We start from the raw sequence: 16498 nt of genomic DNA, 5'->3' as shown, positions 1-16498 counted from the left end.
TACGAAGCCATGATAGTTGTGAATACACTCAGTATGATGCGTGGATCCCGCCGAAGCAACAAACACATGAGATGAAGGGCTGCACGCAACGAAGCAAAGAAACATATATTAAACCCATCCGGTCCCTCAGAAAACCCGGTTGATAAGAAGTCTAGCAGCCCTTTCGCCGCATCCTCACGACATATGTCCAACAATCATCCCTAATAGTACAAGCCTCGGATCTTACAGATAGTCACCGCGACTCCCCAATCCAATTTTGTGTCCTTTGTTTCCTTTGTTTCACCCTTGCCTCGAGAACCCCAATATAGCAATACAGAAACGGCGACCTAGGTCTGGTGGTATAGCGCGTGCCGGTGTCGTCGTGTTACACCCTTAGTATGGGCGGTATGCCGATCCGCCTCTTCCGCCACGGTATCCACCACGGTAACCGCCTCCTCGTGGAGCGCCGCCGCCGCCGCCGTAGCCGCCACCGTAGCCACCACGGCCGCCGTATGGTGAGCCGCGTCCGCCGTATCCGCCTCGAGGTCCGCCTCGGCCGCCGCGTCCGCCTCGTGTCATACCGGGAAGGTTCGTTCGCTTGGGGACGACCTATACGTGTGTCAGCTTGCGTTCGCGCATTCGATAGTGCATGTTCTGTATCTCATACCTTTAGATTCCGGCTGCGGAACTGGCTGTTGTCAAGGACCAAAGCCTCATTGACCAGATGCGGTTCTGTGAACTCCACATACGCATACCTGCATACGCTCATTAGCGTTCCGATCTTTCTGCCAAACTCTTGCCAGGTAGCGAAAGATACTTTCGCCCAACTGTAACCCCAACAACATGTACGCGACTGTACGCGCGCATACTGGTTGATGCATGAAAGCAAAATAAAAAACTTGGAAATGCGCAAATCGTTCAAGGAAAACCTCCTCTTAGTACTGACCCTTTAGGATGACCTGTGAACTTGTCGAGCAATATGGTCACACGGTTAATGCTTCCGATGCTCTGGAAGTGTGCCTGGATCTCTTCGGGGGAAGCGCCGTAGTCGACGTTACCGACAAAGACACTGCGCGCGTCGACGTCTTCTTTGCTCTCGCGCATCTCGTGGCGTTCTAGGTCCGTCTCGCTCTGCATCTGGCGTAGCTTCTGGGCTTCTTCCTCCATCTCTTGTACGCGTCGCCTCATTGCTGAGATCTCTTCCTGCATTGCACTGTCAGCATGCTCTTCTATGTTGGAACGTGAATGCGTGCGCGACAGCCGCCCGCTATCCTTGACAAGTCCAACGCGCGCGTTGTGGTGGATGGTGTCGTACCTCTTCGTTGGGGTCTTCGGCGGTATCGAGGCGCTCATCCTCCTCGCGCTTCTGTTCGATAACCTCGGCGTCGGACATGATGATTTGGGTGTAGTTGAAAGTCTAGGAGACACGTCAGTAAATGAGAGCATTTAACGGGCCGTCCATGACTTACCGGGCTAACGTGAATGTTCCGGGGGCGTGAATGGTAATTAGATTGCGACCGTTGGGCGGTTGAATTTCCGTTTTGTTGCGATAAGATCAATCACGGAATGCGACGACGTGTAAATGACTGGTGGAGGGTGTGTAGGCTGAAAGGCAGCTGGCGGAGGTGAAGGTAATGTTGCTCATACGAAATGACGAATGGCGCTGGGGAAGCTCGTAGCGCGACGCTAACAAGGCAGCGGAGCCTCACTTATGTAAGTACGGGCCAGCTGCGAAGCTGCGTCAGACTCACAACCGACACCTTTGTTCCACTCAGTCATCGCATTGTCAACGCCTTTAACTGGGGGTTTTGAAACTGATTGCATTTTTCTCAACTCATTCAATGCTTTTTACTAATCGTGCTGTCCTTGTTTTGCCGAAGCGGCCATCCATTCTCGTACTGCCTGGATCAAACATTGTTCCACTTCCTTTCCGTTCTCCCAGTATGAGACCGGTCACTCTCCGTCTTTGTCCTCAGATGACACACACTCAACGATGTTGTAGTCTTCGCGTTTGAGCTTACGATCGGCCTCCGGTAGCGTGCTGAAGTGATGCATCCTTCGAATAACACCAACCAGAAACTCCTGTGGCAGGTAATCAACCCACTCGATGATGGTTTTACTCATCTCTTTCACGCCGTCATTGAAGCAGAACGCGTCTATAGCAAGCTGGAGTAGAGGGTCACCTCCTGGTAAATACTCAAACATGAACTCGGCATTTCCGAGATGGTAACGTCCATCTGACAGCCAATCGAACAGACTATCCATCAATGTGTTCTTCAAGCTTCCGACTGACAGCTTGTGCGCTAGTACGTAAACGCTGAGCATTGGATCTACATCAGTGTCTTTCGTGCCGGTTGTGTCGAAGCAAGAAGGCAGGCTTCTTTCATACAGCCAGTCAACGAATACATCGAAGTTATCGATGATGAAATCGAAGTCGAACTCTCCGAAAACGAAGTTGGAGAGCTCGCGAAGGTGAAGTATGTTCACTCCGTCGGTAAGAACGCGTCGGAAGAATCCAGAGTGGTGAATCAATAGCCGCCTGTGTAGAGTATAAACTTTTTCCTGGTCCACAACTACGACGACGATGACGACGGTATCTGATGCGGCAACGGCACTGCATGGTATGAGCATCGTTTCAAATTTTTCAGGATGCGTGGTCAGTCACTTACCTTGCGCGAGGTGCTTCGACTTTTTTCATGGTGTCGCGTTTGGGGGTGCGGTGTATATGTTTGTTGTTGATATGGATTGACGCAGATATGATGGAGGGGTGCAGAAGGATTTGGTGTAGGTGGGAAGAGGCATGGAGCAGATCTATAACACTTCCCACTATTTGTATCAAGATGGCTAGCGGATCGCGACATGTGAGAGATATCCTGCTCTTACTTATGATTCTTACTATCAACGCTTTCTCTTACTATACAACTTCACCTATGCGGTCAACGATCGCAAAGCACAGTCGAAGAGATCAGCCAGATTTATTATCTGTAAACTATTGAGCAAGTGCTGGCCCTCGAAGATAACGATTATTATTACATGATAGAGCTCGTAGATGCAAAGCCACAGTCGGCAGAAGCATGCTCGACAAGACTCTGTCCATAGGCCCTTCGAACTTGAGGATGAATCGTTCGTCTATCCATCAAGCCTTACACGCTCGCTGTAATCCTCCCGCTTGAAAGTCCCCACCGACGGCGGATTCTGGCCCAGTTCATTCATCCGTAGCATCAGACGAACGAAGAAACTCTGCGGTAGACTCGACGCTTCATCCTTCTCAAAATCCTTCAACTTGTAGATCGCCTTGCGGGTAGCCCATACATCAACACAAAGTCGCAGTAAGGGATCATCCTCAGCCAAATTGCGGAAAAGTTCAACAATTGCACGGCAAGCTGGTCTCTTATGGGATTTGCCGCTGAAAAGTTCGCAATAGCTGCCCAAAAGCGCAGACTTCAATCCGGGGACAAGGAGTCGGTCTGCTAATATATAGCTGTTGTATGCATTGAATAGTTGCTTGCCGGATGAGCTGGGCTCAAAGGTTGTGATACCTCTATAAATCCAATCGACGAAGGTATCAAATGCGTCGGTATCAATATCGGTGATGGGAATAACGCCGTCGTCGGTTTCTTTGAAAGCGCCGGAAAGTGCGCCGCGAAAGTAGCCGGAGTGGTGCTTGAGGAGTTCGGTATGTAGGATGTACTCTTTGCCTTCTGTGCCGACCTTGACGATAACGGTGGGTGAGGTCGCCGCGATGCTGTGTAAGAGTTAATGGTGAGTTGTGCTATACTGCAATGGACATACCTGGGCAGAAGCACCGCGTCGGACGACGAAGGCTCTTGAGTAGCCATATCTGGGTAGTGTGTGGTGATGGTTTGCGTCCGTTGAGGAACAGAAGCAGAGAGGACGAAAGGTCTCTGAGGTACTTATCGCTTAAATGGACTGCGCGACTGTGAAGGTGAAAACTAAAACTCCTCACTTAGCACATTCTGATCACGTGTCGAATGTAAGCCTTGGTTCAGTGCATCGCAACCATGGAACTCAGGAAAATCTCATCCCAACGACCAAAGTACACTATAATCATGTGCTGCCTATGCCTAGAGAATCGAGCGAAACTTCGCACTTGTGCACCGCTTCTTATCAAGGTCTTGTCTAACATTTTAGGTCAAGACCACTTGCGCTTTCACGAAAGCGTTCTAAGTCAGCCGAGCTCTACACATCTCATGCCCATACTAGGCTCCTCACATATTGATGGGCATCAGGGTACCTGACCGTGGAATCGTATTGATACTATACGTACAGAATTTTGCTTTAGGCCCACTGGACTTTTTGAACGCAGCTTGTTCGGCGTCCTTGGTGCATACGTGTTGCTTTAGAATTCTAAAGACGTTGATACAAGCCGGATATAGGCATACATGGGGCTAGCACCATCACCCAGATCAGCCTTGGCGAGGTGTTGTGTCTGTCGCAGTCTCAGCGCGATCCACGAAATCCTTGAGCTCTAGTCCTTGTGCCTTCTTGATTACCGATTGGACATCCCGGACGACTGGATCAAGGGAACAAACATGCTGCAGGTAAATGTAGAAAGGAGGTTCAGGAGCGGGTTTCTTGTATGGTTCACGATTGTAGGATGGGCGAGCGGCTTGGCGCTTTTCGAATTCTTCCTTTTTTTGTTTCTCTTCTTCGGCCGTAGGAGGGGGGCGAGGGTACTTTACGTGCCAAGTAGGCATTCGCATCGACTTGACGCCGTTCTCGAGTTCCTCCAAGCTGAGGCCACTGAATGGCTCAGCTGTCGTCCAGGATATGTCCATATTGTACAGTTGCTTCGTGAGTGCACCCAGTAGTATGGAGCCGCAATTGAAGGACTGGTTTCTATCATGATAACATGAATAAGCACCGCAGAACTTGTCAATCCACTCATGACAGACGTCTATGACTTCCTGTATCAAGTTTAAGCGCCGCGTCTCAAGCGTTTCTACAATTGTCAGCAACAGGCTAATGACAGCCGAATTCATATCACTCACCGATCATAGCTGGCGGAATGCCGAGCTCCATGTCTCTGATGGACTCTTCATCACTCTGCCGCAAGGCTCTCAGGGTGGCGGAGCTAAATTCCGTGTCCATCTTGAAAACCCACGAGATGAGCATCCACAACATCAGCTCGCGACAATAGTTCATGGGGACAGGATGTGTCTTGCGAACTTGCGTTATCCATACATCAGCGATGAGGTCGAAGGCCTCCCAACATCTGTAATAGTCCACCAATTGGGCTACTTTAGCAAGAAGTTCGAGGCTGAGCGACTTCGGCACTTGACGATAGCGGAGATGTAGGATGTTCAGAAATATAACAAGAGCTTCTGGATCCCAACCTTCGGTGTCTACATGGTAAAAGCCATCGTCCTTCTTGCGGCTTTCACTCCAAGATGTGAGCTCACTTTTGAACTTTGGCGAAGCAGAGATCAGATGCTGAAATGAGACTTTGTAGACTACATCAAGTTGGATAGATTCACTTGGCGCAGGCTGATTCGATGTCGTCGTCGGGGTACTAAGAGTCGTATCGTCTGAAGGCGCATCATCTGAGGGCGCATCGTCTAAGGGCGCATCGTGCTTTTCATTTCGTCCTTCATCCGCGTGGTTCTCACTATCGTTTTCGGCTCGTTCCCAGACGGCAAAGGCTAACCCCGGGTCGCGTAATGTGAATAAAACATCCCCATTTTCGGCTATGATGATAGGCGAGTCTTGTGGTGACGCCATGATTGGTTGAGAAGGTGCCAATGAGTGTGTGTTGTGGTCAAAAACTATGCCTAGGAAATGGATTTAGCGAACGCGAAACGTGTTTGACCGCTACCTCCCGTTTGCGTTAGCGCTCTTTATCACACCGCGATTCGGTTTGCGGAAGCTTCTGCATCCAGCTTTCTTAGACAGCAGAATCTTGGACGAGCCTGAGATTGACGACAACTTTGATGGCGGATCGCGAATGGAGAAGGTGTCCAGGTGGTGCTTACCGCTGTCCATTCGCGCTAAAACGCGTGTTCTTCGACGCGTCTTGCCAGGGACAGCGAACAATGCTACCACACCGTCCGCACCCAAGTCAACTTCAGCTCACTACATGATATGTTGCGCTCATGAGAACGCGACAGAACGACATATGACGCATGATGCAGATCGCTACCACTTCGTACAAGAAAAAAACCTGAACAGGTCTGGAGCCTACATCGACGTTGGATCACCTACTTTGAATATTTTTTTGTCCATGTAGGCTGCAAACCTGTTCAGGTTTTCTTCAGGTTAACGTGCTACCGACCAGCGACCCCGCGCGCATCCCTCTCCATGGGAACACGCCAGCTGGCCTAGAGGCTATAGCTACCTGAGGTGTGTACGCCACAACGCGCCATACGGCAAATAAGCTTCGCCATTTTACATTTGCCGGGAGTGCGGGTGATGCACATCAAGATCAGCAAAAAGCAAGTTCAGGGCTGCACGTGGTAAAAGCAACAAAAGCTAAAACCATCGTCTCTTCAAACCACTACGCACCCATTTAACCACTAGCTTCTCAACGGCGCAATGCACTAACGTTTGACTGGTCCTGGACATGAATATCGCACCGGAAAGTGCTCGCCTAAGGCAAGCTGCTTTAACGTCGACGTTTGGGTTTCGGGGTAATGTGTGGTGGTGATCTTGGGTAGTGGATAAGTTCTTCATGTGAAGATCAACGTAGGTGGAGGGAAATGTTCAGCCGCAATGTTCTTGAGGGGTAAGATGATGGAGACGTAGAGATCGTCAAAGTTCACGCACATACTATGGAGAGTTTTCGACTGCGAAGACAAACAACCCGAGAATGAGAAGGGAAACACACGATCCGAAGATTCAGAGATGCTGGCAGACAAAGGCTGCGACAACCAAGACTACAAGTAGCGAAGGGCCAATACCTATAGACGATGGCGAGTTCAACAACACAAAAAGAAGTATAATTGTCGGCAAATCTTGCACACCACCACCCTACTCACCTATGCACCCTCTCACTATTCCCGGCACCACCTGCGTACTCTCTACAACACCCAAAAAAATCTCGCCACACCTTCTCCCCACCCACCTCTCCATCTCAGCTGGAGCTCTGCGCGTCACACCAGATCGCCCATCCATCAACCCGACATCTCATTATCGATAAACCTCCGATCGGACCGACTTTCACCTCCCCGAAGCGCAATTCCCAGCTTACCGCCATACTTTCCCACCTTCCACCCTTCCCCTCCCGTCTCACGCAACGCACTACCTAGGCACTCTTATCCATGGCCATCTTTTCGGACCTTCAGCCTCACATGCAACACCCATCACAATCCCCGACAATCCAGCCCCCAGCCCCCGTAATCCCCATCACCCACATGACCACGTTCTACTCATGCACAACTGCGCGCAATCAACCAACACTCCACATAAGGCCCGGAGAATTTTTTGCTTAACCTAGGACAATGTGCCTTGCAGGCTGGCTGGCGAAGCTATCACAGCAGCCAGCGCCCCCACGGAGATGCATTGCCCAGATAAGTTACACCGGGGATGTAGCGTGCGACACCGACGGATCTAGACGCGCGACTAGTGTCGCTGTGCCCGGTGGTACTTTGTGACAATTGACATTTGCGCTGAGCGATTCAATTACAGTAGTAGTGTTACCTTTTGTTCGGCCGTAACAGCTGCGTGGGGTAGACATGGTAATGCTGTACGTACACATGAGGCCGAAGAGATGTCTTCGGTGGTTTTGTGTTTCAGGGCTGTGGGGTGAGGTGGTGGTGGCAGGGAGGTTCCTTGGGCGAAGTGCATAGGTGTGCGGGAGGTGAGGTGAAGTGGATGGCGGGCCGAAGGGGAGTTGGGATGACGTAGGGTTGTGATGCGTGAGCGATGGTGTGAGTTGATAGAGATTTTGCTGTGAAGATGGTATCAGTTCCATTGCTATTACGATCAGTGTGTGCGTGTTGCGACTGTGTGGTTGTTTGCATGTGTTTTTATTGGTTTCGAGATGTATATGCATGACCATCTAGAGCTGCCATTTCTGCGGAGCTGTCGACTGAACATTCGTACTCAACCCATTGTTTCTTTGTTCCTCACTCAGCGGATCAAAGCCCACCGTAAACTGTGGCCTCCTCGGATGTGACTCCTCGTCATCATTCGTCAACTCTTGTGTGCTCGTCCCGCTGCTCTTTATGCTGCATGGCCTGTCGTCCCCCTTCATGTGCTCCAGCTCGTAGGTAAGACCGTAGTCGTCGACGCGCTCCTCAACAACCTGGACTTCGTAGCTGACGAAGATGGCGCTGAGCGACTTCTCGATGATGGGCCAGAAGATGGGCATAGAGGCGCAGATGATGGCGAGGTCGATTTCGAGGCAGGTGAGGATGATGAGAGTTGGTGACCACCAGGTGTAGTCAACGTAGGGGTAGGTTGCGCCTTTGGTTTCGACGATGCCGTGGAGTCGCCAGACTGATGTTCCGACAACGCTGTGATTATGTTAGCATGGAATGTTTGGGCGGGGTGGCATGAGCGACTTACACAGCTCCAAAGGTGAACACGCCAGCCATTGCGAACACGTTCTTGGATCGCAGGTTTGGTGTTCTGAACAACACCATTGGCGCAATGAAGATGGAGATATCGAACAACATGTTGGTGGCCGCCTGCGCTTTGTACGTAGCGATGAAGCTGTCAAGATCCCCGAGTCCGAAGCCGTAGCAATTCGCAGACACGGTGCGGTCCCAGTACCCGCGTACTGGAAAGCAAGGAAACCATGCGGTGATTGAAAAGGCAATACCCCAAAGAGTTACAGCGACGAGGAGGCCGATGCAAATCCATCGCATGAGTCCAGCCTTGAAGATGCGAAGGTACTGGAGTAAGAGAGCAATCTTGATGACGCCGCAGTTGGTGACGTATATGGCCATTTCGAAGTAGTACAGCTGGCTTGGTTAGCAAGTGGCACCATCCAGTTGAGGAATAAGCATACCCTCAGATATTCTACTAGACGGTTGTAGCCAATGTACAACATGTGCTCACCCAGTCCCTGCTTGACAGCTACTCATGTTAGTCGAGATCATACCGCAAGCATGGTAAACCACCTACAAAGACACATTACGACGGTGGCTGCCGTGTTCAACGACTAGATTGAGTTAGCTTCATGTCAAACACGTAAAAACTGTCAACGGTGAACGTACCTGAGCGAGGAACACAAACGCATCATCCCAGCCCAATTCCTTGACGACTCTGATGCGGACATACAGACGGAAGAAAACCGCAAACCATGCTATGATCTATCTGTGAGGTTAGCAGATGATACATCGAGATATATCACGACATCGTACCAAGAAAGTGAGCGTAGTGCCGAACATCGTCGCCCTGCGATTCGACAAGGGCAGCTCCTCATCTGGATCCGGTGCATGCAGCACCATATCGGTGTACATCTGCTCCCATGTCGACATCGTGAAGAACGTCGTACCTGAGTAAAGTGGAACGCCAGCGCCGGCGCTGCTTTGAAAGATGCAGAAACTATAAGGTTGGCGAACGACCCACGCCGCAGGGCGGGAACGCAAGCCCTAATGACCTGACAGGATACCGTCTGCCGCCTTCTCCCACGAGGCTACGGTTGACGATTCAGGGCCGTTGCCAAGCTGGGTTCATGCCGTCCACGCAAGACTAACGCAGGTGGAGACGTGTTGGAGGCTCAACGCTAGGTGATAAGCGAACTGCGATTAGCGGATGCTTGCATTTGACAGGTCCTCGCCCAAACTTTACGCAGGGGTACCGCTGGGAGAAACGCTTTCTGGACGCCGGATTTCTGGCCTGAGGGATCGCGCCACGGGCTGCGCGTGCGGCGCGCGAGAGAAGGTTCCACGGCGGTGAGCGCTGGTGTTGCTTTTAAACCGTCCATGTGTGCGGTACCCGGCTTCCATACACCACCCCGTTACCTTTTGCTGTACTTGTTCTTCCAAAAGGATGGAAGGTGAGGCCCTTCTTTGCTTCGACGCTTCCATCCCGCGTCCCGTGGCAGTGTGGACTTTTCGGGGCTGTTACGCCTCATCGCCCCTGACTCCAGTATATGTACAAGGGTACCAGGAGTGACATGTCAATATCTGCCGTCTGCCGAGCACGACGAACGCAGGTTCGAGGCTGAGGTACTCGCAAGTAGCCAGCCGCAACAATCGTAAGTTTTGAAGCAGACGCAAAGATTGGCTGAATGCGCGTCCCCCTGCGGAATCCTTCGTAAAGAGCACTGGCCATTGATATCATCACCAGTTTAATCCTGCACACAGGGACGGCCGCCACAGATCTTCAAACACGGCCAGGGTGAAATTTCCGGGCCAATCGTTAGCCTCCGACGCCAGATGACTCGCTGATTCATCTCGTCGTTCTTCTTTGGGTGTCGCGCTAATCGCAATCGATCGGCGCAGGATTCTGTCTCATCTCTTGTGCTGGGATCCCGACTAATCGGCAAGGTCAACAACAATGCTATGTATATGTATCGGTGCAGGATCCTCGGATTCGCGACATGACACACTTGCATCGTGTTCCTTCGATGGATCCTCCGACGCGGCGTCCCCGTTGTTCTGGTGCAACCGTGACGAGATTGGCGGGAAACAACGCCGAATCTCGTGTGTCTATGCGTCACCACGATACGCGACGAGATCCTGCATCCCGAGGTCGCTTGAAGGAGGAAGAATGGCGAGATGACTTTCACATGCATACCAGATGTATGGCTGCCATGCAAATGTTGAGGCTGAAGAGATGGAGAGGACCAAAATCGGCATTGGCATCGGAGACGCGGGATGTGGAGGCACCGTCTTCGTGCCGACTTTCCACCTCTTAGCGTCACGTGCCATTACACTACTTTTCTTCAGACATTTCAAGAACATCGTAAAGGTAAGGACATGATGCTCATCCAATTGATGGCGCTACCAATCTATGCTAACAGTCTTTACATTGCAATATCGGGCTCGTTCGGTCCATGAGAAATGAGATGCGGCCGGCAAGCATCGGCTCTCAATCGTTTCCATCATTGTTGTCGATGCAATACCAGCATAGACCCAGGACGCGCCCGCCCACTAGGATAACAGCCCACTTGACCCTTCCCCACTGCTGCATTTATTCAGATACGCTGGTTCCAACCCCCAGCGGCCCGACGACTTTGCGAAAACCCCACTGAAGTACTATATTTCGCGAGCCGAGCAATCGTTCAGGTACATCACGTTTCTATGCTCTCGCGCAAGAATGCAGGGGTGGTCAATAATTCTCGAGGAATCTTTTGTGCATATCCACGATTTTAGTGACCTCAGACCGCACGTGTTCAACTCCCGGCGTCGAAGAACATCTATCGAGGAGTTGGAGTACCTGCTGGCCCTCCTTTATAGAGCGCGTCTGCCACCCCTTAGCATCCCGGATAGTTCCATATATGGAACTTCTTCGTTCTTGTCCTGGAGTTCTGCCTCTTGGAGCTTTGAGGTCTTCCATCCATTTGAACCAACGAACGCACGTTTTGAGTAGTCGATGCAGAGCTCTAGTTACTCTCGTAGCATCATGAACTGATAGTTCCGCAGCCAGCCACGTTTTACTTCCCATATAGAAATCGGAAATTTCGATCACGATCTCCAGGGTTCGTTTGGTTAGACTGGGAAGCTCCTCAGGCGCAACATCGGCGAGTTCGCCTCTTACCGCAAGGTTGTCTTGGAATATTCTCAGTACACTCTCGAGGTTGCTCAGAACTACCCTAGACGTTGGGTGGACCCGCGTTAGGATATCCGATGGATACGTCCGCATACTGGACTTGACGTGCCGCAGAGCAAAACACGCATCCGAGATTCGGTTGATGTCTACACGTGAGATAGTGTAAGACGCGTCATTGAAATGAGCCAGGATACTGAATGATTTAGGTATCTGCAGAGCTGTATAAGCACACTCCAAACAATCCTGTTCCGTTGGTGTTGGGTTCGGGTAATGGAGTTGTAGTTCAGAGGTGAGAGAATCGCCCTGTCTGACATATAATAGGTGCAAAACTCTGCAAGATCAGCTCGAGTGGGCGAACTCGGGTCTATGGGCTGACTTACCGAAGGCGCAAGTAGTAATACCAGTACGAAAAGAAGTTGAACGACCGAACCACGGAAGCTCGGGCCCGTACGAAGATATGCAGGCTTCGATGTTGGGTAGGCGCTCTAAGCAGTACTTGTACATCGCGGTCGTACCGAAGTCTGCGTAAGACATTTGACTGCAACTCTGTAGCGCTAGATCGCCCATGGAAACTGCGATGAGCGTTCAACCCAGTGGCGATGCTCGTAGTAGGGAAGCTGATGATTCTAGGCGCATGTCTCGAGATGGAGAAGCGAACAATCGTGGAGAGAGGCATAGTTGCGAAGAAGCCTCGGCGCGAAGACCGACTGAAGCCGGCGACCTGGCAGTGCTAATGGGCGGGGCTTGGGCATCGTCGAGACGGATGTTTCGAAGTGTTGTTCAGGTATGCGGTTGAGCGGCACAGTCGTGTGCACGTGAGACCGAATGAGGCTAGTACGCGAGGCGAAGGAAGTAGAGTGACCAGGCGCACATAATTTCTGTCGAGTCCACGGCTCCTTCTTCTCTCCAGACCCTTCCTTGGAAGCAATAGCTGAGTACCAAGAGCGCCACAAACGACCATGACAGAGAGCACTCAACAAGACCCATTTGGTCAACTTCCCGAAGAGCTCAGGATCAAGATAATCAAACTGTCTCCGAACCCTTTTTCACTACGGAACCTGGCCCACGCGTCGCCGGCCATGGGCGGAGTGCTCGAAAGATATCCGCTCGAGATTGTGGAGGAGGTTCTAGAGGCTACCGTTCCCTTGCGGACGCGTCGGCTGATGGACGCGGTGCTCAAAGCTCGCTTTTCAGACTTTTTCGCATCCATGCCCGAGGCTCAAACTATTGCTGAAGCTGACTGGATCTTTACCACCGACAACATTCGTTCGTCTGGACTAGACCAAGCTGCCGCGGTAGTACGTTCCTTGCTCGCCAGCTCCGCGAATGTGCATGCCTGGTCCCATGCCTGCCTTGAACATATGATACGAAAATCTATGCAGCTAAGGCCCTCCACACTCATCAAAATGGGGTCTGGGAATATGGTCCGGGAACGTTTCGAAAGCGCCGAGAGTCGAAAGGACTATGTTCCACAGGAAACCGGCCCGCCTTCGTACGTGGAGGAGAAGCGGATGATGGAATCATTCTGGCGACTGCAATTCCTCCTGGAACTCCAGGACGCCGGTCGTAAGGGCCGCCTGGACGACATTTGGCCGAGAGAGGAAATTGATGCGTTGTTCGAGAACAGCGCGGATGGCTTTTACGACGTGCATAAGTCTGTGCGAGAGCAGATCTTGACCGCCAGCGATTTTCTCAGCGCAGTCACCTCTGGGACCATTGCTTCGGTGGAAGCTAGTCAGGACAAAGCTTTCGGTTTGCCAACGATACGTTGGGAAGAAGGAGCAGTGTCTAGGTGTTACTGTGCCGAGCCGGTCTTCTTCGTCGATAGCAACAAGGACATATTCAATCAGGATCCACGTTGCGAATACTTAGGGCCATGTGGGTACCTCTTTTGGTCCAGAATGTCCTCACTTGAGGGATACGAAGATGGGGGTCCACTTACGCTTGTGTACCCTTTTAAGTGCTGGCGCAAATATGGATTTGCCATATGGGATGACAAGCGCATGGCTGATCTAGGCATGCGGCACCCAACAAAAAGGTCAATCCTTCGTAGCTATATTTCCTACTCTTTTCGATGGTGGAGCTTATTATCAGAGAACGAGCTGCGTCAGGAGTTTTCAATGCGAGAGCAATATCAACTAGATCGTGATTGGCCGTAAACGACTCGCTACAGCGACAAACATGCAGGCCAACGCGGCCTGCCAGTCCTCAACTCTCCCGTAGATCGAAGGACAACTTTAATGACCAAACCATACCCCAAACGGGCCCCAGTCTGAGTCAAAGCCGCAAACCCCCATGCCCAATCTCCCATGCCACCCAAAACCGCATTGTCAAATTCCCATGCTCACCGATCCCTTCCCCCGAGATTACCCCCAATCCAAGCCACGCCATCCCACGCAATGTACTTGAATAGGCCAATCTACCCGTGCCAAGCCCCATCAGATCAAAGTAGTAACCCGATATTCCCTCCAAAGAACCGGAGATGACGGGCCTGACGGAACAGGAAGATCCCTGTTACATTGCGCTCGATTTGAGATCTTGTGAATAGGGCAGGGGAAGCATGTTAAGATATAGTAGGCAGGGTGAGGATGGACAGGGTGCTGCTGGGTTTCATTGGGTTGGGTACCTTATCTTGTCTGATTGTGGTGTTGGGGTAGGAGGTAGATAGGGTATGGGATGGTACGGTATAGTATAATGATGATGATGATAATGATGTTGATGTCGTTATGATACACTAAACAGCCATCTCCGTCTATGCCGCCGCAAATCCAGCGTGGTATACGGAGACATATTCCAAATACTTTTACACTTGCTTTACACATTGTGTGCACTAATAGATTTACAGAAGAGATGGTGATACAGAACGCGTCTTACATCACCAACACATACTCAGCACAAACGTTAATACAACCAACCACACCTCAAGACGGCCTCCTCCCATCAAAGAACCCCGGCCTAGCCATCTCCTCCATATTCCCACCGTCCAACCGACTCGGCACAAGCCTCCTCAGCACCGCCAACGCAGCCTCCAACTCCCTCTCATCGGGACGCCACATCCCGCGAATCTCTTCCCACGCCTTGAGTATGCGTTCGGGGGTTGCGCATCGCCCAAACGCACGGAGCGCCGCAATGACAGCCAGACTAGACAGCCAAGTCCGCTCCATATTATCGCTGTTGAGCGCTTTGAGATACTGTGTCCAGATCTTCTCGAGGCGGGAGAGCGTCCAGGAGGAGTATCTAACGCCGCCGAAAGAGTTGAAACCGTGGAATATGACGATGAAGATAGTGCCGTCGAGGGCTACGGAGTTGTATTTCATTTCTTGCAAAAGCTCGTTGACGCGGTCGATGTTGCCGACTACAGCAGCATGATGCCGTATCAAAATGCCATAAGTCCGTGAATCGGGGCCGATGGGCGCGAGGTCTTGGAGTTGTTTTAGCTCTTCCTCGCCGCCTTCTTTCTTTAGGCGCCGCGCTTCGTCGCGGAATTTCATGCCTAACACGCGGCGGTCGCGCCAGGTGCGGTTGAAGAAGACGTGGCCGCGGGCTGTAGCGCTGCGTTGCGCGTGGAGCTGCTTCATGCGCTCGAAAACGTGTTCGGCGGCTGAGGGCTCGCCGGCGCGCATTAGAGATGCGATGACGGCGTTCATGACGACGGTGTCTACGATGTCGCCGGCGGAGACGAGGTCGAGATATGCTTTTCGGACGGCGTCGCCGTTTTGGAGAACGCCATAGTAGTAGAGGAGTGCTACTCGGTAATGTCGGTGCATGGGTAACTTTCGGGCTTGCATCTCTTTCATGAAGGTCTCGGCGAGTGTGTACTTGCCCGCTTTGACAGCAATGTTGAAGAGCACGTTGAATGTGACATATCCACCTTTTAGACCGGCTCGGTGCTCCATGTCCTGCCAGATGCGAAGGGTGTTTTGTAGGTCATCGTCGGACACTGTTCCCATGGCGCGTCCAGTGAGATGTATGGCTGATGTCCACTCTGAGCGGACTATGTGTATATGCGCCGTCTTCATATCGTCTAATACCGAGAGGAACCGTTGCGCTGCGATGGGTGTGGGGCGTTCGACAATGGCGAGATGGTGCAGTAGCGCTCGAATAGTCATGGTAGTAAGATATACAACTCCTGGTGACTGCAGTTTCTTATAAGTATCAAACACCTCATCGTGCGGCGACTCATCATCCTTCAGCAGATCCTCTAACTTCTTGATATGCAACGCATCTGCCGGCTCGCGTAGAGGCCAGGGCTCGTGGTCATCGCCAACATTCCAGACCAGCTTCCCTTCGTCAGGAACATCTGCTTCAGGCCGGGTATCAATTTCCATGCCATAGTAGTCCACCAAAGCTTGCAGCTCCTTCTCGGCGAAGTTTTTGACTTTCTTGAGCGGCCCTTTGCGCTCGGGGAAAATATCCAACTTCTTCTCCGACTTCGACCACGTGCTCTTCCTGCGTGATGTGTGGTGTTTCGGTGTCGGCGATGCTACGTCGCGCGGGGTATGTATATGTTTCGCATGCTTTGGGCACGACCCGGCCCGCACCAATGCCTGGATGAAGAAGGTGTCCATGCGAGCAGACGGCCTATCGGGCAACGGAGCATTGTCTACCGCCTTCTTGCTGAACCTCCTCTTTGATGTATTCTTCTCGGGATTCGGGTACAGGAAGGTGAGGAAGGGGCGAGCATGGGCGGTATTGGAGACTGCAGAGGTCCGGTCGAGGGTGCGGAAGAGGGACATGAGAGGTCGAGCATTGTGTCAGAGGGAGCCAGTTCAGACGTTGTCCATTTGGGGGATTCCGGGTGCAATTGATTACGGGGAGCTCAGCGAAGAGCTGCCTG

General features: G+C 51.8%; 7 protein-coding genes across 7 annotated transcripts; 1 reads left to right on the top strand and 6 right to left on the bottom strand.

Moving 5' to 3' along the window:
- Nucleotides 1-372: 372 nt before the first annotated feature.
- PAB2 (poly(A) binding protein Pab2) lies at nucleotides 373-1372 on the bottom strand (the record flags this gene model as incomplete). Its single annotated transcript, XM_051431118.1, has 4 exons — nucleotides 373-588; nucleotides 647-734; nucleotides 926-1182; nucleotides 1295-1372. The coding sequence occupies 4 exons, from the start codon at nucleotides 1370-1372 to the stop codon at nucleotides 373-375; spliced, it is 639 nt and encodes a 212-aa protein (XP_051294252.1).
- Nucleotides 1373-1932: 560 nt separating this feature from the next.
- J4E90_001530 (uncharacterized protein) lies at nucleotides 1933-2677 on the bottom strand (the record flags this gene model as incomplete). Its single annotated transcript, XM_051431117.1, has 2 exons — nucleotides 1933-2593; nucleotides 2649-2677. 2 exons carry the CDS (start codon nucleotides 2675-2677, stop codon nucleotides 1933-1935), a joined length of 690 nt encoding a protein of 229 aa, XP_051294251.1.
- Nucleotides 2678-3108: 431 nt separating this feature from the next.
- J4E90_001529 (uncharacterized protein) lies at nucleotides 3109-3818 on the bottom strand (the record flags this gene model as incomplete). Its single annotated transcript, XM_051431116.1, has 2 exons — nucleotides 3109-3724; nucleotides 3772-3818. 2 exons carry the CDS (start codon nucleotides 3816-3818, stop codon nucleotides 3109-3111), a joined length of 663 nt encoding a protein of 220 aa, XP_051294250.1.
- A 588-nt stretch (nucleotides 3819-4406) lies between these two features.
- J4E90_001528 (uncharacterized protein) lies at nucleotides 4407-4998 on the bottom strand (the record flags this gene model as incomplete). The annotated part of the gene is made up of 2 exons (XM_051431115.1): nucleotides 4407-4942; nucleotides 4992-4998. 2 exons carry the CDS (start codon nucleotides 4996-4998, stop codon nucleotides 4407-4409), a joined length of 543 nt encoding a protein of 180 aa, XP_051294249.1.
- A 2998-nt stretch (nucleotides 4999-7996) lies between these two features.
- Nucleotides 7997-9332, bottom strand: J4E90_001527 (uncharacterized protein; the record flags this gene model as incomplete). Its single annotated transcript, XM_051431114.1, has 6 exons — nucleotides 7997-8453; nucleotides 8506-8903; nucleotides 8951-9018; nucleotides 9067-9103; nucleotides 9159-9254; nucleotides 9306-9332. 6 exons carry the CDS (start codon nucleotides 9330-9332, stop codon nucleotides 7997-7999), a joined length of 1083 nt encoding a protein of 360 aa, XP_051294248.1.
- A 3408-nt stretch (nucleotides 9333-12740) lies between these two features.
- Nucleotides 12741-13714, top strand: J4E90_001526 (uncharacterized protein; the record flags this gene model as incomplete). Its single annotated transcript, XM_051431113.1, has 3 exons — nucleotides 12741-12959; nucleotides 13044-13453; nucleotides 13678-13714. The coding sequence occupies 3 exons, from the start codon at nucleotides 12741-12743 to the stop codon at nucleotides 13712-13714; spliced, it is 666 nt and encodes a 221-aa protein (XP_051294247.1).
- Nucleotides 13715-14582: 868 nt separating this feature from the next.
- J4E90_001525 (uncharacterized protein) lies at nucleotides 14583-16397 on the bottom strand (the record flags this gene model as incomplete). The annotated part of the gene is made up of 1 exon (XM_051431112.1): nucleotides 14583-16397. One exon carries the CDS (start codon nucleotides 16395-16397, stop codon nucleotides 14583-14585), a length of 1815 nt encoding a protein of 604 aa, XP_051294246.1.
- Nucleotides 16398-16498: the final 101 nt, after the last annotated feature.

The sequence above is a fragment of the Alternaria incomplexa genome (assembly GCF_024043165.1).
Source record: "Alternaria incomplexa strain BMP 0042 chromosome Unknown scaffold_2, whole genome shotgun sequence".
Taxonomy (NCBI): Eukaryota; Fungi; Ascomycota; class Dothideomycetes; order Pleosporales; family Pleosporaceae; genus Alternaria; species Alternaria incomplexa.
Note: the sequence above shows the minus strand (reverse complement) of the source record. Positions and strands in the feature narration are given on the sequence as shown.